The 23,070-nt window shown below is 39.7% G+C and overlaps 1 protein-coding gene and 1 long non-coding RNA gene across 4 annotated transcripts; one reads left to right on the plus strand and one right to left on the minus strand.

The window, feature by feature from the left end:
- The first annotated feature begins 1,983 nt into the window (after nucleotides 1–1,983).
- Nucleotides 1,984–22,639, plus strand: LOC111567417 (proto-oncogene DBL). 3 transcript variants are annotated; one of them, XM_023268526.3, is made up of 26 exons: nucleotides 1,984–2,118; nucleotides 6,048–6,182; nucleotides 6,386–6,502; nucleotides 6,732–6,881; nucleotides 7,017–7,141; nucleotides 7,287–7,401; nucleotides 7,479–7,598; nucleotides 8,532–8,723; nucleotides 9,694–9,885; nucleotides 9,958–10,138; nucleotides 10,665–10,753; nucleotides 10,992–11,092; nucleotides 11,290–11,356; nucleotides 11,518–11,633; nucleotides 11,747–11,816; nucleotides 11,906–11,998; nucleotides 12,139–12,231; nucleotides 13,140–13,265; nucleotides 13,568–13,783; nucleotides 14,038–14,130; nucleotides 14,227–14,305; nucleotides 15,047–15,092; nucleotides 17,054–17,226; nucleotides 18,492–18,604; nucleotides 19,538–19,650; nucleotides 19,771–22,639. In XM_023268526.3, exons 1-26 carry the CDS (start codon nucleotides 2,068–2,070, stop codon nucleotides 19,850–19,852), a joined length of 3,048 nt encoding a protein of 1,015 aa, XP_023124294.1. In that variant the 5' UTR covers nucleotides 1,984–2,067; the 3' UTR covers nucleotides 19,853–22,639. The 3 variants fall into 3 exon arrangements, with proteins under 3 accessions (XP_023124294.1, XP_023124295.1, XP_035803269.1); XM_023268527.3 differs by having other exon boundaries at nucleotides 17,129–17,226; XM_035947376.2 differs by having other exon boundaries at nucleotides 9,958–10,108.
- LOC118470158 (uncharacterized) lies at nucleotides 2,037–6,817 on the minus strand. Its single transcript, XR_004847184.2, has 4 exons — nucleotides 6,683–6,817; nucleotides 6,323–6,548; nucleotides 5,960–6,167; nucleotides 2,037–2,174 (listed from the first exon to the last, which is right to left on the minus strand). It is a non-coding gene; the product is annotated as an uncharacterized LOC118470158 (long non-coding RNA).
- Nucleotides 22,640–23,070: the final 431 nt, after the last annotated feature.

The following is a 23,070-nucleotide window of genomic DNA, read 5'->3' on the forward strand; positions in this document are numbered from 1 at the left end:
TCTGAGAAGGATCCACCTATGGAACACATGGACAAACACTCACGCTCAGCTGTACACAAATAAAAGAGATACAGAGGTAGAAAAACACAGAAGGGATCTCTAATGTAGCAAATATCAAATATTGACCTTTCTGATTAATATTTGATGCAAATTGCTAATCAAAATTAAAGCTGTGGTAGTTTGATATAAGTGAAATTGAAGGAGAAAAGTGTCCGAAACAAAGAGGTGAGTCGAACTTAGCAACACGCAGTTTAAATATCTGACTGCTGCTAGAGAAAGCATAGATTCCCCACCTACTAGTAAGTACATAATCCACTTCATGTGCAAACTCCTGATAAAAGAGATGACAAATAAACTTCATTGTGGTTCATTCAAAACAACAGTCACCATACTGAAAAGCAATCCACACTGTATTTACTAGATTATTTGGACATCTGACTCTCTTTCACTGTCTTGTTTAGCCAAACACTGAGAAAAATCTGCATTTTTTTTTGATATGCAAAGTTTATTACAGGTCTGTGGCTTTTAAATAATGTTGCCATAACTGTACCAAATACCAAAAAGCCTTCTGTTTATATGTTCATTATAATCATAAAGATGCATTCTCAGTGCAAAAGATAAATTCTGTTTTTGAAAAATAAAAAATAAAAAAAAAACACTAGCAGAGGCTGATGGGAATTAACACGAGGCCAGGAGGACTGAGAAGTTTTATTTACGAGCTGCTGAGTTAAGGCACTGAGCCTTTTAAAGGCCAAACACGCTAATAATGTTGCAGAGTGTCTGGTGAGGAGCATCAGCTGAAGTGCAAAAACAGCTCCTTCAATAATTCATGGACTACAACAGAATGAAAAGGGGTGCAATAATACGCAACCACAATAATGACGACATAGATGTTTTGAAGTACAAATGGGCACAAAGAAGACAACACTACATGAGATGGGGTAAAACTATAAATAGTGGAGACGAAACTGAAAAATAACAGGCAGCCGCCCCTGGGCTCTATAGCTCTACAGGTTCACTGTACATTTAATGGATTTTGATCAGTTAATTGTACTCGCAAGTGTAAAAAACACACTATAATGCAATGTAATGTAATCTAAACAACAATGGATCATGCAATGCAACCAGGGGGATCTAACACGTAGACGGCAGAAGTTGGAATCTAGTTTTAATGGTTTCAGTTTGTGCTCATAACATCGACAACGTGTTAACATATTGACATTATCTTATCTTCTTTAAATGCTATTCAGAGACCAATGGAAAAGCTTGTCTTATTTCTGAGGTTTAGTTAAAGTTAACAGTTTAGTTAAATTTGTGTTTAATCATGTAATCCCAGTGGTCCCTGGTTTACTGTAGTCTGCTGTCTGGTCTGAGCCTGTCTCTTGTTGATGAGATCTTGCAGGTCACAAGCTGCAGGTCATGTTCTCAACAGCGTAACCTATTTTTGACCTAAGGCACCTTAATGTACTAATCTGATCATGTCTGCTCCTGGTGTCAAAAGGTGAACCACAGGTGACACAATCTCCTTTTAAAGTTCAAAGCGCCATCTAGTGGCTCTAGTGGAAAATTTCAATGCAACTCTCAATCTCTTTTTTTTTTTTTTAAATCCCTGTTAATGTTTCTCTATTTTGTTATTAAACAAAAATGTAAAAAAAAAAAAAAAGAAAAGAAAAGAAAAAAGAAGAAAAAAGTCAACTTTAGCTTTAGAGACTTGAAAAAAAACTTGATCCATATTTTAGTTTTATTCTTAAACATTCCTTTCTACAATGAAATTAATGATTAAATCTAATCGCTTTGTCATGTCTTAATAATAATGATGATAATTCTGGCATTCTGTGCATCAGCAGCCAACTTGTTCGGTGTTTGACGTCAGGGAGGTGAAACACACCCCACCATCCTGGTCCAGAGTGCGTCTGCTGAGGTGCGCACTCAGCGCGCCGCTCGGCCCACCCGGACACTGCAGTGGAGGTTACCGTGCCATCGCTGCGGCTTCTACGCTCCCGACATCCGCGTCCCGCTGCAGACTTCCCGAGCCCGGGGGGAGAACAGGGCAAGAACAAGGAAGCCATGGCCGAGTCCAACCCGCTGCGGGGCTTCCCCCGTCTGCGCCGGGCCGCGGTAAGCTCCGCCGAGAGGTGGGGAGGTGGGAAGCTTCTAACGGGGCGGCGAGGATACTGCAGCAGAGAGAGGAGAGCTGTCTGAAGTGGGATCTGTACTGCGACACAAGGGCTGGGATGTGTTCTCAGGGCAGAGCAAACTGCATTAGATGTTAAAGCTGCTTCTCGGTGAGGAGACTGATCAGATTGAGATGGTCGTTCAGTGTTAAGAGTGTATGTCGGACAGGCCAATGACAAACGTGTTTGTATGTGTGGACTGCAGGTGCAGAACGGTAACGGCTCTGACGCTGCAGCATATAAATGTGGAATGTGTTCAAGTTGTGCAGCTTCGCGGGACAGATTATAGTTGATGCTCACGGATCTAAGTGCAGTTGTGGAATGCAGATGTGCTTGCAGTTCAGTCATGCATCATGGCTGCTACATGAGTAAATATAAACCTGGTTCATTTTATGTGCAAAAGTCTGCTGCAGAAGGATGAGCAGAGGAGGAATCTGTGTATTTGGTTTAAAGGTACAATACATACTTCTGTAGAAAATCGTTTCTTCTGGAACTGCCAGCAAAAGCCTCACAACCTTATTTCTGAGAGTAGATAACTAACTTACCAGCCTCACAGTGAGTGAAAAAGCAGTTAAATCCTTGAGCTTTTGTTTGTTTCATCAGATAACGCATTAATGTGAACAAGAATGTGAAAAGAGTGCACGGAAAACCACAGCTATTACACACGTTCTCTGCCTGGTTTATCAGTAGATATGGAACAGATAAGACGTACAACTTTTCCTCATTGTGGATAATTCGGCAGGCCATATGATGGCAAGCAGGTGAAGAAAAGAGTCACCACACTTAATTTCTAATTACTTTTCAGTCTTGTGTTTTCATTTTTCCAAGCTGGACATAGTAAGGCAATCCGTGCAGTTTATGGTACAAGGAAGGAAACGTGAGGTCATGACAGCTGATAACGAAAGAGAGAAGAGTGACAAAGGAGCAGAGGGGCTGACTGTCAGACATGCTGAAGTGCTGCTGAGGTCAAAACAGTTCCCAGATTGACACTGAAGGATGCTGATGCTGTGTTGAGCTTTGCTGGACTTCAGGACGGACAGCAATCAGCTGTCAGCGACTCTGACTGATCGGTTGACTCCTCTCATTCCCTCATTCTGTGTTATCCTGACAATGCAGGGATGTGGTAGAGGATAAGTCCACGGAACTCAGTTTACCACACTGTTAAGCTGTAAAATAATGTCAGCCTATAACACTTCTTAATAAATCCTGAGGTTTGAATTCCTGAAGATTGATTTACACCTCAGGCGAAACCAATTACGAACCACCTTGTGGTAGTTAATCACACCGGCTCAAAGTTGTTAACTGTCAGCAATCAACTTGAAATGTTGAAACCTTTTTGTACATCACTGTAATGTGTCACAGTAGGAAAAAATACTGGTGTATGAGTAAGTAGAGTTGGTATTGCTCATTGTCGTGACTTACAGTGCCTACAAAAAGTATTCATCTCCTTTTTTCACCAAAACGAATAACGCTTGATTTAATTTTGTTTTTAGGGTAAAAATTTACCCAAAAAGACTCTTTCATGTCAAAGTGAAACTGATTTCTACATAGTATTGTCAATTAATCTAAATAGAAAATAAGTTGTCTGCATAAATATTCACCCCTTTAAAGTGACTCACCTACTTCAACACAGGTGCAGCCAGTTGGGGTTGAGGTCACACAAAAAGTGAAAAAGGATATGGAGATCATCTGAGTGCAGTGAGTGTTTCTCAAGTGATGTAGCGAAGTAATATAACAACGTAATATAAAGACACCTGTATCAGGAAGGTCTAGTCACTGGTGAATCAGCCCTCATGGCTATAAATACATCATGAAGTCAATAGAACACTCTAAGCAACTCCGTTTAAGGGTCAATATATAATTGAGGGACTTTTGAAGTCCATGGGATATAGCTTACATACATTTTTATTAGAAGTAAAAACAAATAATGTTTTTTATGTTCATTATGATCATGTCTTTACAAATTCCATAATTATTTATTATGGAAATAATCACTTGTTAATAAAAAGTGACTGGATATCACTAAAATGTCAACTAAATAACCGTCCGAATTTAATAACAACCACCTTCTAATTAGCTAAACAATAATAAAATCAGCTTATTCAAAAATTACTTTGATTGTGTTCTTTTTATTAAGTTGAGATAATCATGACAGATATTTCTTTTTTGGCAATGTATCAAATTATATATAGAAAATTAAAAAATGTATCTGTGTCTGAAAAATGACTTCCAACTAAGTTCCCCATTACAAAACAGCTCTCAAGGAAGTGTGTTAATTCCAAATCACATGACCTGCTCCACATGATGTCATTTCCTCCTGAAGAAAAGACTGGCCAGACTCCAAGGCTTTCTGACTTATTTAGTATAAAGTAGTGTGTCAGTCAAGCATGGATTTAACGCATGCCAACAGTTTTACTACAATATCTTTATAAATATATTTCAATTTCAATTTTACTCAATTGTATATATAATATTTAGAAGAATCTTTCTCTAAAAATGCCATGTGGTGTTTAGTTACAGGCGGTCATGTTGATTTTAGGCCTGAAAACAGCAAAAATGTCAACTATGATACCTGTCAGCTATGTTACAAAAAGTCCTGCAATTATATATTGACCCTTATGATTATTGGAAAGCACAAGACAAGGAATGGATATGAAAAAAAATCTGAGTCACTGACTATCTTTTGGAGTACAGATAAGTCCAATGTTAGGAAATAGCATGAATATGACACAGACATAAATGTGCTTAGAGCAGGCTATCCTCAAAAGCTGAGTGACCTTGCAAAAAAAGACTAGTGATGGAGGCCACCAAGACACCTATGGTTCCACTGAAAAAGTTACAATCTTCAGTGACTGTGATTAGAGAGACTGTTCACACAACTGTTGCCTATTCTTCACCAGTCAACGCTTTACAGGAACGTGCCAAAGGAAGTCACTGTTGATAAAAGCTTATATAAATCTCAACTGGAGTTTGCCAGAAGGCATGTAGCAAACTCTGAAGTCAACTGGAAGAAAGTTCTTTCTTCTGATGAAATCAAAATCCAACTTTTTGGCCATCGGACTAGACACTATGTTTGTAGACAACAAACACAACATCCCCACCGTGAAGCATGGTGGTGGCAGCATCATAATATGGGACTGCCTCTCTGCAGCAGGCCATGGAAGTCTTGTAAAGGTCAAAGAGTAAAATATATGCTGCAAAGCATAGGGAAATCTTGGAGGACAGCCTGATGCAGTCAAGAAAACTGGGACTGTGTATTTTCCAGCAAGAAAATGACCTGAAGCATACAGCTAAAGCTACACAGTAATGTTTTAACGACAGAAAATTGAGTCATCTAGAGTGGCCAATTTAAAGCCCAGACCTCAATCCAACTGCAAATTTGTTGCTGGACATGAAAAAGGCTGTTTGCTTACTATTCTTATGCAAAAAAAAAAATTGGGTAAAATTGCAGTGTTCAGATGTGAAAGGCTGATTGAGACCTAGTCACACAGGCTCAATGCTGTAGTTACGGCCAAAGGTGCATTTGCTAAATACTGACTTAAAGGGACAAATACTTGTCCAATCACCTTTTTCACTTTTTACATTTATTTTGCAGAAATCTGCTTTCACTTTGATGTGAAAGTGTCTTTTTTTGCAAATTCTTGGGAATAAATACTTTCCATAGGCACTATACTGGGATACTTGAATAGGACAGAGACATCGTTAATGGTTTGAGCAAAACTTGTTGCTTTTCTACTGTCATACTGTGATATGAAAAAGATTTGGCAAAGCCTTTGTAAACATACCTGTACATCTGGGGAGTTTGTTTGATGTTGATGCCTTCCTTGAACAGATATGTTGAGTAACAAAGTTGTATCTGTTGCTTTCTTTCAGACCTCATTTCCTGGTAATCTACATTTGGTCTTGGTGCTCCGCCCCTCCACCTTGTTAAGCTCCGCCCCCAGTCCATCTTCAAGCACTGACCTGGGCTTCCGCTTCAGCCAGGATGATTTCCTGTTAAAGATGCCGGTGAGAAGGGGGTTAAAAGCTAAGAATGATGGCATATTAAAATATTTCTAAAATATTTCTAATTCATCTGATGCACAGTAGACAACCAGACATTACTGCTGAGATGCTGCATGTTTTCTTGAAACTGTTTATTTTGTCACCTGTCAAAATGTCAGACGCAGCACAGCACTGCCTAGATGCCTTTTGGTTTCTACATTTTGCAGGTGGTGATGCTGCGTTCAGTTGGTGACCTGCTGCGATACATCGATGAAAACCACTTGACATCCGACTTCACTGCAAAAGTGGAGTATTGCCAGAGTGACTGGATCGTCCTCCGTACGGTAGGCACTTCAGATGCTGCTTAATCCACCACTGCATGCCACGTTTCTGTTTAGTATGAGAAGGGAGATTTTTAGATCTCTTTGGACCTTAAAATTAATTGAATTAACTAATAATGGAACAATAACCTCTCAATAATATCTCAATATAAGGATTCTGTCTATGGAAAAGGAGATAGTTACCCGGCCTTCTTTGTGTCTTTTCTGAGTAAAAATGTGTGTCTGTCTGCAGGCCATTGAGACCTTTGCAGTCACAGTGAAGGAAATTGCCCAGCTGCTGCAGGGCTTTGGATCAGAGCTGTCTGAGACCGAACTACCAGACGAAGCAAATGCCATCGAATTCTTGCTGCACTCTCACACCCACCGATACCGACAGATGAAGGTTGCTGCTCGCTCTCCATCTTTCCTTCTGTCTCTTTCTCACTCTCCACCTCTGTATCTGACAGGCTCTGTGTTTAATCTCTTTGCGCTGGCTGTGGGTGGTTTTTCATTTGCGTTTTTTCCGCGGTTTCGTCAGGACGACATCCGCAGTGTGCTGAAAGAAGGACGTCTGCTGTCGTCTAACCTGGAAACTGTCAAGGCTTCTAAGAGAGACGCAGAAGAGGAGAGGGAGATACAAGCAGACATGGACACTGTGCAGAGGTGCACTACCAGATAATTGGACATAATACCCACACTTTTTAGAGGATTTACAAGGCATAATCTCAGTTTGATGCTCACTTTTTCATGTTGTTAAACCTTTATTTTAGCAGAAGTCTCTCTGTCATGTGGGTTGGTGTGTTTTTAGGCTCCTGTTCCAGCTCAGAGACATGGAGGAGGCGTTTGATGGCTTCTTTGAGAAACATCACCTTAAGCTGCAGCAGTACCTCCAGCTGCTGCACTACGAAATTAGCTTCCAGCAGGTGTGATGCTCGGTGTCTTACTGCCAGTCCTGGCTATTTGTTAGCCTGTTGTGGTGAGTAACCGTGTTTGTGTGCAGATGGAGGAGGTGCTGGAGCGGCTCTCTGCCCAGGAGAAGGGTGTTGCCTCTCTGGGAACCACAGTGGTTCAGACGGAACAGCTACTAAAAGACCTGGAGACTCTGGACAAACAGGCTCAGGTCACCAGCAAACACACACAACAACATTTAGATGTTGCTTAAAGGAAGCAGACAGAAATGTATCATTAACATGCTGCTTTGTGTTTATTAGTCAGTGTAACATCCATGACAAAGAAGTTTTAAATTAAAGGTATGCTAGCGCTAGAAACAGTAGAATATCACAGTATCCTCCTTAAACCAACTGTGACACCATAATATTATATAAGATGATTAATTTGCCTCACTCGTATCGTGTTACTAAATCTAAAAACTAAAATCTGTAGGTCTTGTACAGCTTGTTACTTCCTGGATTAAGACTTTATCTTTACTTTCTCCTCTTTTTACCTTTTGATCCCTTGCCTTAGCACTGACCAGGACAAACATGTTATTTTGAGGTTTCAACTTGATGATTCTACTCTGACCATCTGTTTTGGCTAACTTTTTAAAGTGTACATCTGTTTGCAATCATCTTCCCCTTTATATTTCGTCTTGCATAGAAATTCTGATGGTTTCATGGGAAGTCTAGTAGCACATGGGCTCTTTAAAAGCGGTCATTTTTGGCATCATTGTGCAAAAATTCCGTAATAACCTTTTAGCTTGCTGCAATTCAAATGTCTGAGAGGATAGTAGGTTTCTGCACCTCCTCATGGCTTCATTTGCTGACTTTAGAGCAGACTTTGGCCAATCATACTTCACGTGAAACAGTATAAAGAGCAACAATGTCAGGGGTAGTAGGAGTTAGTGGCTGAATGGGTTAAGCAGAGGATTTTTACTGTGGAAGGACTGGTTGGATTCCCAATTGTGTTTGAGTTTTTGTTGATTTATTTTATAGTATGAGGAAACAATTACAGATCGGTCAAAACCAATTTAATCAACTTTGATATAAATCATAAGATAAAATGTTGGAAAAACTTATTCTGGGACCAAAACTTTTTTCTTCTTGGTGTGAATCAGGAGGAGATGACTCGTGCCCAGGTGGTGATTCTACACGGTCACCAGCTGGCTGCCAACCATCACTATGCTCTGGCTCTCATCATCCAGCGCTGCAATGAGCTGCGACATCACTGTGATGTCATAACCACTGCCATACGCACCAAGCGGGCCTCGCTGACACGAACACGAGACCTGCTGCTGCGCCTTGAAGAGGTAAAACAGCTACTCAATAAACACATACTCAATGACATCCGGGATGTTTATGTATTTTTGTTACGGACTGTTTTGTCTGTGCGTCTTCATGCTTTACTTTGCCTCCAGTATTCAAATCATGTTTATTTGTAGAGTCAGTATCACAAATTACAAATTTGCCTTATCAGGCTATCCCTAAATATTTGATTCTAATGAGAAAATGCTCCTTCAAAAGCAATAAATGAAAATTTTTTGAAATTTTATTATTTTGAAATGTATGTAGAAAAAAAACAAAAACAATTTTCATTTTTTTTAGGCTTATTGCACGTTTAAGCAATTTTTTTCGTATATATATATATATATATATATGTATATACAGACATATATACATATATGTTTACATATATATATATACACACACACATATACATATACATATATACATATACATATATACATGTATATATATATATATATATATATATATATATATATATATATATATATAGTTATAGTTTTAATTTTTTTGTCGTTTAATTTTTTGCTCATTTTTTTTCTATATTTGGGTCTTACAGGGTTAAAATGTTAATACTTTACCTACATTTTGCTGCTGGTACTTATGTACTTAAGAAGTATTTTTCATGCAGGACTTTAATTTGTAATGGAGTATTTTTACATGCCTATTCTGATCATTTTACTAAAGTGAAGGGTCTGAATACTTCTTCCTAGTACTCTAGGCATTGTGCTTGTTTTATTTATCTTTTTTAATCAAAACGTTAAAAATAAATATGTGAAGGTGTTTAGTGGCATCAAACTGTATCTGTCTGTTCTGGTGCTGTGCTCCTATAGCTGTTGAAATAGGTGTTTCATCTCTGCATAAAGTTAGTTGTTGAATATAGCAAATCTTTCCTTTTGTTCTTAAAACATAAACTGACTTAGCAGTTGGATGTTTGTGTTTAACTCTGCTGTGTCTTTGCCCTTGTGTGTACAGGCCCTGCAGTGGTGTGACGAAGGCGCCTACCTGCTGGCGAGTCAGATGGTGGACAAGTTCCAGACCAGAGAGGGAGCCCAGGAGGCGCTGCAGTACCTGAGCTGCCACCAGGAGAGGGCGCCGTCCGCTCTGAAAAACAGCCAGGACATTCTGAGCCTGGAGTTTGAAGCCATACTCACCCCACAGCTGCAGGTGGCCCACTGATACCACACAAACACAAATGGCTCACAAGCCCACCTGTGTTTACACTCTGTCCCTCTCCAGTCCCAGATCTCCATGGTAACGGAGAAGCTGAACTCGGTGCAGTCCATGATCAGGAACAGAGAGCAGTGTCTGAGGAAGTTGGCAGACATACAGGTCCGACCCATACAGCTGGTGGCTCCCCGGCCAGAACCGGAGCAGACCTCAATGCGATGCAAGTCACCCCTCTTCTCCCCCAAACATGGTACAGCCCTCCTCAACAACCCCCTGCTGACACACTGACCCTCTGCTTCATGGATGCAAATCAGAAGCAGTTTCTAGAGCACATTGCCTTTTTTAAGGAATCTTCCACCAGACACTAGTATTAGAAGAAAGCATGAGGAATATTTTTCAGGAAACAAAATGATATGAAGTTGTTGAATACATTTATTTCTGGAGTTTGTTTTCATGGTTCTGTCCACTAGAGGGGTGCTATTAGGATGCAGTTATCTCTCACCTGTACTTCCTTCTTATTGCATTTCACACTTGACAGATTACATGTAAACAGGATTCCTTAATTAAATTACAAAAAACAACAGGCCTGATTACATTCAAAAATATATATAGCTACATTAGCAAGGATTACTAGATTTTTCAATTATAACAATTTTAAAATTATGACAATAGATAAAAGTAATTTGATCCTCTGCATGTATTTTACTGTCCTTTGCCAGCATTTTAATCTTTTCCGCTGTCCTTACCTGTCGTATTTGTGCTGATTTTCCCCGCAGGTGTAGACTTTAATGTTTTAAACTCCAAATTCTCCTTTGACCTGCTTCCTGGCAAGAGAGCTGCAAGAAGGAACAACAGCCAACGCAAGGTGTGTGTATTTTTGCTGCTTTTTTCTGTTGATGCTGGAAAGAACTTCAGCTCAAATGTGGTTTGTTTAAAGAGCTTCTTAAATATGTTTCAGACTCGTCAGAGAGTGTTGTCTTTGTGTCCGTTCAGTTGGCCATGAATAGATCTCTAGTTGTATTTTGTGGTTAATCTGCACCACAAAATGTTTGCCCTCAGTAAAACAAGCAACCTGACAGACTTATTTATGTGTTTTCCATCAGATCGAGGTGATGCATGATTACCAAGGCAACCGCAGCTGTTTGTACGGCTCCACAACTGAAACCGATTCAGAGGCCGAGGACAATCCGGAGCAGGTCACACGGTATGAAATCTTTCACTTGTCAGACCTGATCCCTGACCTGAAACTTGACCTGTGACTCCAATCTGGCACTATTTGTATTCAGCCTGCAGCTGCACATGTGCGACACAAATGGGAGCTGATATCACAGTGGTGTCATGTTCCACATTGGTTTTTCCTGTAGATTTAGTCTATTTATGTGTAATTTTTACTCTTTATAGCCACATTATGAAGGAGCTGATAGCTACAGAGAGGATCTATGTGGATGAACTCCTTTCTGTCCTTCTGGTGAGTTGATTTTGGATTATTTTATGGTATTTTGCTATTTTTAGACAGTTTACAATGCACAGCAGCAGCATATTGAGAGAAAGAGGGAAAACCCACATCGTGAAAATGTGTTTTTCACTTGCTCTCCTCACTTCACCTCACCTCGTTTCCACACTTACCAGGGCTACAGGGCAGAAATGGAGGACCCCTCCATTTCCAATCTCCTTCCTCCAGCTCTGCGCAGCCAGAAGGACGTTCTGTTCGGCAACATGCCAGAGATTTACCAGTTCCACAGCAGGCGAGCCATGCACACATACTGAGCTCACAAGCTGTCACCGAGTTGTCCTTGTCCTGCCGTCTTTTCATGCTAATCCAATTTCCTTTCATTTTCCTCTTGGATTCTTCATTCAGGATCTTCCTCCAGGATCTGCAGGGTTGCCTGGAGACACCAGAGAGGGTGGGGGCCTGCTTCCTGCAAAGGGTGAGGAAGCATCATGAGAAACACGAGGACTTTATGTGAAGTGATACATTACATATTTAACTGTTACATCTGTGTGTGTGTGTGAGCAGAAGGAGAAGTTCCAGGTGTATGAACGCTACTGCCAAAACAAGCCTCGCTCTGAGTTGCTATGGCGACAGTGTGCTGGTTCGCCCTTCTTTGAGGTAGTTGCACAAAATTAACAAGATTCACCTACTGCCTCATTTTGTATTTATGGTGTATTATGCGTGATTTTCCAGTTTTGTCTCGAGCATTTCCAGCAGCATAATTTGATCTCTTTGTCTTTCATTTTGTCTCTTTGCAGGAGTGCCAGAAGAAGCTGGAACACAAGTTGGGTCTGGACTCTTACCTGCTGAAACCAGTCCAACGTCTCACCAAGTACCAGCTACTGCTCAAGGTATTGTACATTTGGGCCAGTTTGGGTCACGTGATTACATGAATAAAGAAAAAGGCTTTGTTCTTAATGACCATCACAATAGCACATGAGATTATATGAACTTTCTTTCCGTGAAATACATACATATTTCTTTTGTAAGTTGACCAGTAGAAAAATACAAAGGAAAAAACAACAAATCACATCAAGGTTTTGCAGCATCGATGCAAAAGTGTGTCAGACATTGAGTGATTTTTGGAAAGTACGCTGACACTAAATGTTACAGAGATATGCATCTTTACCGTGAAATTAATTTGCATGTTGATTTTATTTACAGATAGTGCAAAGTGTATCAGCTTAGTTTCGGAAGAAAAGGGGGATTTTCAGCTAAATGGCTGCTAAATTCTTTCTCTGACATCCTCTTGACTCAGGGTACTCAGGATAAAACATAAGTGAAAATGCGAGTTGAACTTTAGACTGAAGCTTCTGGGAGTGGCAATATATTGTAATACTTAGCTCACTGTGCCTTGTCTGACTCCAGTCTGTGGCTCTGTTTTTGTATAGAATCTGATTATTATTACAGTAGAAATAAGTCATGTGGACAATTCAGCCTGTAAAATAATTGATTTTCTTTCTGGGAAAAAAAGAGACGATTGCGCAAAGACAAACAGTCAAGAGAGTTATTGGAACAGAAAGGCATGAACGCTGATATACAGACAAATAAGAAGACTTACATGGACACATAAATCATTTTAAACAGGCACGGAGACAAATTGACAATAGCAGGTAGATTCCATTAATCTAATCTGCAGAGTTGCAGACAGCCAGTGATTTAAATTTGCACGCGGACATGTGGACAGACATCAAGACGGACCAGATTAGATAAAGTTACAGCCACTGACATGTCATCCTGTGTGTCTGTCTTTGCTCAGGAGCTTTTGAAGCACTGTGCCGAGGAGCGTTACCGCTGTGAGCTCCGGGAGGCTCTGGACTCCATGTTGGAGCTGCTCAAGTCTGTCAACGACTCCATGCATCAGATCGCCATCACCGGATATCAGGTAGCAGCTGCTCAAATCCACACAAAAGCAGACAATCACATCACTGGATACCAGATTTTTGACATTATCGTATCAGAGTGAGTCACAAAGTGTTTCCTGCTAATCCTGACAGAGTCAATGTGATGTGTGTTGTATGCAGCTACTTCGAATGTCTCAATTATACATGAGTATAAAGAGATAATGTTCCCAGTTTGCCGGTTTGTTGGCCGGTAGGGACAGTTCACGAGTTCATGTGGGGTTCTGTCTTGTGTGTCCGTCTGTCTGTCTGTCTGTCTGTCTGTCTGTCTGTCTGTCTGTCTCAGGGTGATCTCGGCCAGCTGGGCCGTGTGGTGATGCAGGGGGGCTTCAGCGTGTGGATCAGCCACAAAAGGGCAGCAGTGCGGATGAAGGAGCTGGCCAGGTTCAAACCCATGCAGAGACATCTCTTCCTCTACGAACACGCGCTGCTCTTCTGCAAGCGCAGAGACGAGGACAACCAAGACCGGACGCCGTTCTACAGCTTCAAATCCTGCCTCAGAGTAACAATACGTTATTTATCCCCGTTATCAGGCACCCCAAGCTCCATCCAATTCAACCGCTATACAATAAATTCTCCGTTTATGAAGCTTATAATACGACTCTTGGAGGCTGCAGCTTTGGGTATCATTGAGTTCTTGCACCTATTATTAGGGGATGTAACGTTTGGTTGCAGCTCACAATGAAAATAACAATTCAGAAGTAATAATAATGGCAGGTTGTAGTGATTTGTAATGTCTTCTCTCTGTTTCTATAGATGAGTGCAGTGGGAATCACAGAAACTGTGAAAGGAGATGTGAAAAAGTTTGAAATCTGGTACAGTGGCAGAGAAGTGGTGTACATAGTTCAGGTATTTAATCTTGTGTTTTCTGTTATATGTCTAATTGCCTAGACTTTAATTGTGTTCTAATCTTTACTGTACTTGTGTGTGTGTGTGTCTGTGAAGGCTCCCACAGTGGAGGTCAAAGTTGCCTGGCTGACGGAGATTCGAAAAATTCTCACTAACCAGCAGAAACTACGTCAAGGTTTCTATCACTGCTATGCTTCACAGTTGGGACCTCTCGGTTTCCTTTTTTCTTTGAAATGCTTGATTTCATTTTGTTTAACTTGGATTCAGCTCTGATTTGAAAAGGAGGTAATACAGAACTGTATATCTATCATTTAACAATTACTATTATTGTGTTCTGAAGCTCTTTACTGTTCATATTTTAGAGCAGAGTAGCCTCTTTAATTTAGCCTTTGGGTAGAATGCACAGACTGTATATAAAAAATGGACCAAGCCTCTGTGTCTGAAAAGTGAAGCCAGTGTAAAAATGACCTTAGCCTGCATTCTTTTTACCAGCCAGCAGGGGGCAAAGAGAACTATGACTGTATAGAGGTCTTTGAGAACATGGCTCAACTTCTCACTTTATTTGTTACCTAGTTAAAAATTTTCAAAAGGAGTTTATGGTCTCAATCACTAGTTTCAAGTCTCCTTCAATACAGCATGATGTTCCTTTGATAAATTTTAGTGCTGTTTAGTAAAAAAAATAGACAATAAAGCAGGGTATGTGGCACGTGTGGTGTCTTAGAGCTCTCAGTCAGATACCTCCCTTGTTCATAGAGCACATTCTGAACTTAAGCCTCAAAATGGTAGCTCACAAACAAATGGATGACACTACAGTGGCTACGTCCGTTTTTTACATGCAGTCTTTGGGAAAATGTTGCTTGTAAAGTACCATTCTCTTAAATGTAACCCATGATTCTATTTCGTCACCTTTTCTCAGATGAGGCTCCTTCTCTTCCACTTTCAGACAACCCTCTCTCTGACAGGTGATTCTCTTTGCATGACTTCCTTTTTATCTAGGGGCAAAAATAATTTGCTCAAATAAGAATTGAAAATATTCTCTTCTGTAATTCTGAGTCGAGTAACTCGGTCTGTGTAGTTTGCTTTGTTTGAAACGTCCATTGCCGATGCGACATCTTAATTAACGATAGCTTTCCCAGTGTTAGCGTTGCATCAGAGGGAGTGTGTTTGGGATAAATGTTTATTTTCTGAAATGATTTGATGATCAAATGACACCTCAGTTACGCCCACACGCCAGCACATCTTGTCATTTTTGTTATATTTAACAAAGCATCAAAATTGTCTCTTCACAGGATGTAGAAATGAGTGTGCATGTGTCTGCGTATGTACTAGCATCTTCGTCATTACCCTTGAGAACTGGCATACATGGCTGACTTACCAAATCCTGCAGATGCCACAACACTGTCCTTGGTGCTAAAATTTCAAGCTGCTGAATTTCAGCACCATGGACAGTCTCATCTCATGCAGTGAATTTAGACCTGAACATCTCCTTCTGGCTTTTAATTCCATGCCATAGTTACATACAGTTATCTGGTTTCTCCAGTTTAGCAGTCCCTGATTTGGTGGTTTGACGTCCCACTGACTAAAATTGAGAACCACGTGCCAAACTGCTTAAACAGTCCTTAAGCTTGTTTGACATTTTTGTTATCGATACTGGGCTGAGCATCCCAGTAAGCTGATTGTACATGTTATATATAACTCTTTAGAGTTTCAAGATTTTCTAACATCTTACAGTTGTTGCTCTGATATGTAAGTCATTGATGGTGCCTGTTCTCTAGGATGGTGACAGTGATGGAGCTGTACAGGGTGTTTGTGTTTGTGAGTGTGAGTTTGTGGACTTATTATAGGCTGTAACAGTCTTCTGTTTACTGTTAGCATGCTAGCATGTGGTTAATTTAATTAATCTGTGAGTCTTGGGAGTATCAAGATACATAACCTGTCATTACTCATCATGCAGGGATTTGTTTTTCTTTTTGTCAACAGATTTCGTTAAAGATCAAAACCAACAATATTGTTTCTGTGATCAAAGCCTGATTGATAGATTCTTTATTGATCTGTGTTATGCACTTCTGTCGTCCTGTATAGGCACTGTATAGGCACTGAATGTCCAAAAACAGTCTCCATTAACCAAAAACTTTAGTGCAAAAGATTTAACTGTGTTTGTGAACAACTGATAAAGCTCTTCAGGTTTAGGGAAGACTGGAGGTATTGTCAAAGGAACTTACATTGTTGGTTTTGGTCTTGTCATGGGATTTATTGACGATATTAAATAACACCAGTCTTTTTTTTTTAACTAAGTACTTTCATATAGACTCACAGTTCAGTTTCCAAAGTGTGTGATCATGATTTAACCATGATCAGACATCGCCTTGTGGGACTTTTTGATTCTTACTAATAGATGTATGATGAGATACTGTGATGATTGTGTCTTTTTGAATGGTTTGTTTACTTAATATCGTGTAGGTCACATAGTGTTTGTAAGTAACTAAAGTGTCTGCTTTATGTAGTAGATGGGTAGGCTTTAACACAGTCAGATAAAGTGACTTTCAGTTGTTTTACTTGAACTAAATAGGACAAACTCCACTCATCTACTATTTAAAACAGCTTTAACCACATTGTGGATTATTTTCAAATGCTCTTTAATCATGTCCTGGTACGTTTGTGTGGAATATTTTTTAAACAACCTAATATTTTCATATATTGCAGCGGTCTCTGATATAATTGATTTGCGTTCCAACCTCAAACATGCTTTTAAGTCAGACGCTGAAATATATGTGATTGTGAACTGAAGGGAATGCTGTATTATTTTACAGAATGTGGATGAGGTATGAGCTCGTTTTGTGACACCGTGGATGTTGTTGTTGTTGTTCGTTTTTTTTGTTTGTTTGTTGTGCTCGTGTCTTGTTCCCATGGTGATGCGGTTTAGTGCATCAGAGATGTGTGTGTCGTGGGGCGGAGCGTCGGTGGGAGGCTGCTCAGCGTGTCTCCCTGTTCCTCACAGCTCCACGGCAACAAGCCACTCCTACAGGCAGAGAGGGGAGGAGTCTATACACACTAGCCCCGCCCACTCGGACCCTGTGGTTCATTCACCTCGACGCAGTGAGTTGCTGTGACAAATTACTTATAAAACTCGCACTCATAAATATGTAGCTTACATCAGTTTTTCTCTACAGTCACTTAAGAGCAGTTTTGATTTACTGTATACATGCACTGTGCTGGAATTGAATTAGATTTAATAATACATAATTATATGTCCATGGAAAGTATTTTTGTCTTTTTTTTATTGTCATATAGCAACAGCATACAGCAATCGTTTGACTGTAATATGGCAAATATATGATTATTTTATGAGACTTACGTGTATGGAAGAATCAGTACTAATGTATATTTTTTGTTAACTGTTATGTTCTACAATGTTACCTACACTTTTGCACTATCCCCGTTGCTGCTGTAGCACTGCAAACTGTGGTATTTTATGAAGGCTTATCTTATCTTATCTTATCTTATCTTATCTTATCTTATCTTATCTTATCTTATCTTATCTTATCTTATCTTATCTTATCTTATCTTATCTTATCTTATCTTATCTTATCTTATCTTATCTTATCTTATCTTATCTTATCTTATCTTATCTTATCTTAATGCTGTTTGAGAACAATGGAGCATTTAAAGGTTGAAAAATAGCTGTATTTGGCTTTTAAAGTTGTGCTTGGACTTGGATACAATTATCAAGCTTAGATTTTATCACCATTTGGACTTTAAAGTTAACTTGAGGATTCAAATTTAATAATGTTTGGATTTGATATTCTAGTCTTTCTGTAACAGGTCATGATATGCAGGACAGCTATTTTCAATCTGAGTCCACGACTTACTAGACAATGTTTTTAACATCCTATACAACCAAAGTATTTCTCTCCATTCTCTCGCCTAACCCCCAAACATATTTCAGGCACAGTACGCTTTCTTGTTTTAAGCCATTTGTATAATATACTCCTGAAAAACCCATACTTTTGCTCTTTTAAACACTTCTTTTTAATTGCTTCAGGTCAGATCTCAAATAATGTCTTTCGACTTTTAGCTACAATTTTACTCTCAACTTGTCATCAAAGGGCAATTTATCTTGTAGCTATGTGAAAATATAAAGGTCCCACAGAGTTAAACATAAGATACACAAAACAATAATGAATGAAAAAGTATGTCAATAAATGCGACAACCTACAGCACAGACTGTACTGGAAAGGTAGTAGCAGACAGTAGTTTGTTTAAAAGAACTTGGTTTCTTTTGTAGGAGATATACAAAGATTTTAGTAAGTGAAAAACGTACCTCTTCAGTGTCAGTCGTCTCAGCTGTCTGTGTCCTGCAGGTTGGCCTGTTCCTGCTCATTCAGTGGCGATCTGTGAAGGCCTGGAGGACTGGGGCGCTACAGACCTCTCCACCTTATCGGACTCAGACGAGGACGATCAGCCTGCTCCACTGGTCAGACTTTGTCACGTGTGGTATTGGACAAATGATTAGCAATGTTAAGTGGAATCCATAAACACCAGGTTGTGCAGCTACACCGACTACTAACAGACTACAATAACTCACCTCCTGATGTGTCGCCTCCCTCAGCTGGGAGGTGGGATCGGGCCTGGAGTTCTGGAGTTGTCTTGCATTGCTTCTTAACTGACGGCTCACTATACAGGACCTAAACGCATCTGGGATGAACACTGTCAGTCCCTGTCTGTTATGTTTTCACAATTAAGTTCCTCACTGTCCCAAAACATGGCAGCTTTCTTGTGTTTTTCATTTACATCCTCCTCCTCTTGCTGCCTCCTATTAGACAAGCCCCACCTCCTTAACATTTCTCAGCCAATCAGTACGACTAAAGACCAACATGTGACCATGATGAAGCCTTTATTGTACGACTTCTGCTATTGTACCACGTGCCTACCCGTATCTAAAGGGTGTTTTACTAAATCCTAAGATCAGTTCAGTTCAATTCATTTTGATTCATAAACCACCAACATAAGTCAACTCAAAGCACTTTGCATATTGAGGTCAAGACTTTGCAGTAATATATTACACAGGAAATCCCAACAAATTTAATGATTTCCTTTGAGCAAGAACTTGGTGGTGGTGGAAGGAAACACCTGCCTACAACAGAGCCAGGATCAGGGAGAACAGCTATCTGCCTCCACCAGTTGGGATGAGGGTAAAGGGGACAGAGAAAAGAATAGTGGGGACAAATGATACACAAGATGGCAATAAACACTGGGGAGGTAGTACTGGCAAAATTGTAAAACAAACAAAAAAACAATTGACAGTGGAAGCTGTGTCTGAATCTATTTGTAGATGTAAATTTAGGGCTATTGTGCATATCGAGAAACATTAAAACACACAATTTTAATTGTGTTTCTTCTGTTGCAGGTGGCGGGGAGGTACAGAGTCATGGTGGAGAGCAGCATGGCCAGCACTGATGATATCATCTTCAACTGTGGTGATGTCATCCAGCTTCTGCATGAGGAATCATCAGGAATGTGGTAACTTTGGCTACATGTTTTTAGAAATTTCATATACTAACAATCGTTAAAATGAGAATATTAAATGAAGATATGTTAAAGACTTTTTGTGCATCTGCGTTGTATTTTGTGTCATCACAGGATGGTGAGGAATATAAGTCGTGGTGAAGAAGGCCGTGTCTTACCTGAGGACCTGCACAGGATTCTGGGAGAAACCTGCTGAGAGCCAATCAGAACGGACGATAGATGACACAGTGTTCATGATGTGTGTCTAGTCTTCTCCTGTATTTGTCGCTTATTTGGCTCACTCTATGCCTCAATACCTTCCACACACACAGACTCATATCTTCCATCAGCTACCCGACCATCCAAAGGGAAGCATCAGACTCTGCTGAGACGTCCGTCAGTCAGACTGAAGCACAACATCAGCCACATACGGTACTTTACTCTCCAAACTACTGTGACAGTTTCACCTCAGAAGGTTGTAAACTGCAGAACGGACCTGAGAAGACTCTTAACAACAGAAAGCACATACAAGCCATCTTTTGATCTGTCTTTTTTTGGCAGAAATACAGTAAATTATTTTGGACTGAAGATGTTTAAAACAGGCTTTTATTTCATACTCACAGAGTGGACTTTTTGTTTAAGACTGGAAGTTGTATGATTTCTATTTTCTTATGAGATATCACAGAGATCATTGGTATGCCTACCGACATATTGTTGTTCATGTGCCAAACAGCTAAGCTAATAATCGCAGCAGCTTCTTCTTGTGTACAACTGACATGTTTTAGAAAATAGCTTTACTGTGTGGTGCCATTGTGTTGAATGAAGCTAAACCCGCCTTTTGCTACAGCAGTCAGCTACAATGCTAGAGAATTTGGACTTGATGTATGCAGAAACCACCACGTCTTTGTGGCAAAAGCAAATATTTCTTACCTATGAATTGCATTTACATGATACACAAAAGCCAAAAAAAAAAAGAAAAAACAACACAAACTTGGAAATATGGTACTGAGTTTTGCAGGTTGTGCAACTTCTCCCAGTTCATACTAGCTGCAGTGAGTTTGTTTTGGTAAAAAAAAAAAAAAAAAAAAAAAAAAACTCATTGCATTCCCTCTTTAAATGATTTTCACAGCTTTCATGTGGACATGTCATAGCAGGAGAGCAACAGGAATAAATGCATTATTGAAGGTAGCTGGTGGAGTTTTTTTTTAAAGTTATTTTTTGGCCTTTTTTGTACAGGACAGTGTAGAGAGAGACAGGAAATGTGGGTAGAAGAGTGGGGGAATGACATGCAGTAAATGGCCGTAGGCTGGATTCGAACTGAGCTACCTGGGTGCCCAGCTGGTGGAGCTTTGGACTTCTAGTAGCACTACGGAGTAGTTTTTCTTGTGGGTCCACATGCACATGTCCAACACACAGTCCTGCCATTGGTTTGACGCTATTCTACAGAAACACGAGTGGATCAGTATGAGAGTGCCAATAAAGTCAGCAAAGACAAAAACTTTTTGCTTGTAATCATGGATGTAAACAACACTGTGCATTTGCAAATGTTCTATGATGAATGTTTGATAGAATTCCAGAATACATATAATGTATTTTGGTGAGTAACACTGAATGTAAGCTTTACTTTGTTTACAAGAAATCCCCTTCAGGGCACTTTTAGTGACCAAATTTCATTTCAGCCTAAATTTTACATCCCTGGTATTGTACATTGTGACATACTGGATTGTTATAGTTAAACAGTCAGTTTTGATGTCATTCATTGCTTCTCCTGCCATGACAAGTCCAAATGTTTTCTGCACTCAGCTATGGTAAAAGTCTTTCCTGCAGTGTTGGTCAGTCCTGAGTCAAACCTACACTAACTAGCATTGTAGCTTGTTGTTGCTTAATTTCCAAAAAGTGACTTCATTTCTGTATTTATGCATTACATTTGCTGCTATTTATGGTGATAATGTGTTATTCTTGAGTTTTGATTGATGGATGACAATCTTGTAACTTGCCCATCAAACAAATCTTCCTCTGCTGCACCTATATTTACCACTTTACTGCTAATGAGACGCGATAAGGTTCATTTGTGTTTGTTTGCTGCTCTGCATGGACAGATCACTCTCTGCGCACGTCTGAGGCTTTATTTCTGCCTGCATTGCTATTTTGCACCAAAATATGCTCAATGTTGGGTTGTATCGCTAAGTAGGATAATATAGAGTTGCTATTGCCAACTGATCAATTACAGTTAGGCTGTGGATTACTTCATGGAAGCTGAATTGAATGACAAGAGAAAATTTACATTTATTTCAAACTGCCTTGTGTTAAAACTGCCTGGTCAGACTTCCCCTGCATTGTAGGAAGGAGCCTGTTAAGAAGCTTTCAAACTACATGTGAAAAGTGGTCATGAAAACACTGCCACTTCCCCGCCAGACGAGCCGAGGGTTCATCTCTAAAGGGCAGACAGATGCAGTAGAATTACTGAATATGCTGACGGTTTCGAAGACACCTACTGTAAACTGTGAATATGTAAATGGTAAAGAAAAAACAACCTAATTTTAGATGTTCAGCACAATTTTAGCCAGTAGTCGTCTAAATGGTAACACTTCTTCCATCAGTCAGATGACAATACTCAGCTATCAAGTGTCACATTTAAAGTAGATTCCTCGAGTATTTGTTACATCTCTGGACTATTTCAATCCAATCTAATCATCCAAGATTAACACTCAATAAAGAATCGTTTTCACAGTATTTAACACCTACAGTGGGAACATTATAGCCACTTGACTGTGCAGGACTGTTTAAGTGAAGTGTGTCCATAAGTACTTAACAGTGAGTAATATTTAATCACGTTAAACTGATTTGAAATCCACCCAACACTAGAGACCATCTAGTGTTCGCTGCTTTTGCTCATTTTGCACTTTTTTGATATTTTGAATCATAGTGAACGCTTGTATTATAATGCAAAATGTATATGATTATTTTCCGAAATATAAGCACATGACTGTTTGATTTGACTCAACCTGACTGATGTGGTTTTTCTCCTTAGATAGTTTTACAGGTATATTCAGTTTTTTAGAACTTTTTCTTAGAACTTTATTAGCATCTACGGTCTTTGCATGACTAACCTATAGCTGCTGTTAGTGCTGCTGCACTTACAAGGGTAGGAATGTTTACTCTTCTGTCACTGGTCACACCACAATTCCTTAACAATTCATTTCAGAGATAAAGGCGACAAATTTTACTTGTAATTCATGCCTTACGGTGAGTCTGATAGGCCTGTTTTGCACAATAGATTTTGACGTGAAAAAAGGAGAAAAAGTGTAATTAAATTGCACACTATTTCGTTGTAGTAGCTTCAGGGCTGTGCCACAACTTATTGATTTGTTTATTTTACAAATTAAAACGTCTGTCGTGAGAAAGATAGAAACTTACAGCTGTGAAATCATGGAA

The sequence above is a fragment of the Amphiprion ocellaris genome, chromosome 14 (genome assembly GCF_022539595.1).
Source record: "Amphiprion ocellaris isolate individual 3 ecotype Okinawa chromosome 14, ASM2253959v1, whole genome shotgun sequence".
Classification (NCBI taxonomy): domain Eukaryota; kingdom Metazoa; phylum Chordata; class Actinopteri; family Pomacentridae; genus Amphiprion; species Amphiprion ocellaris.

What these genes read in the sequence shown, in the direction of transcription:
- LOC111567417 (XM_023268526.3), top strand. Translation starts at nt 2,068, where the DNA reads ATGGCCGAGTCCAACCCGCTGCGGGGCTTCCCCCGTCTGCGCCGGGCC. An exon ending in CCCGTCTGCGCCGGGCCGCG is followed by an intron (nt 2,119 to 6,047) that starts GTAAGCTCCGCC and finishes GCTTTCTTTCAG; the next exon opens with ACCTCATTTCCTGGTAATCT. An exon ending in CCTCTTCTCCCCCAAACATG is followed by an intron (nt 10,139 to 10,664) that starts GTACAGCCCTCC and finishes TTTTCCCCGCAG; the next exon opens with GTGTAGACTTTAATGTTTTA.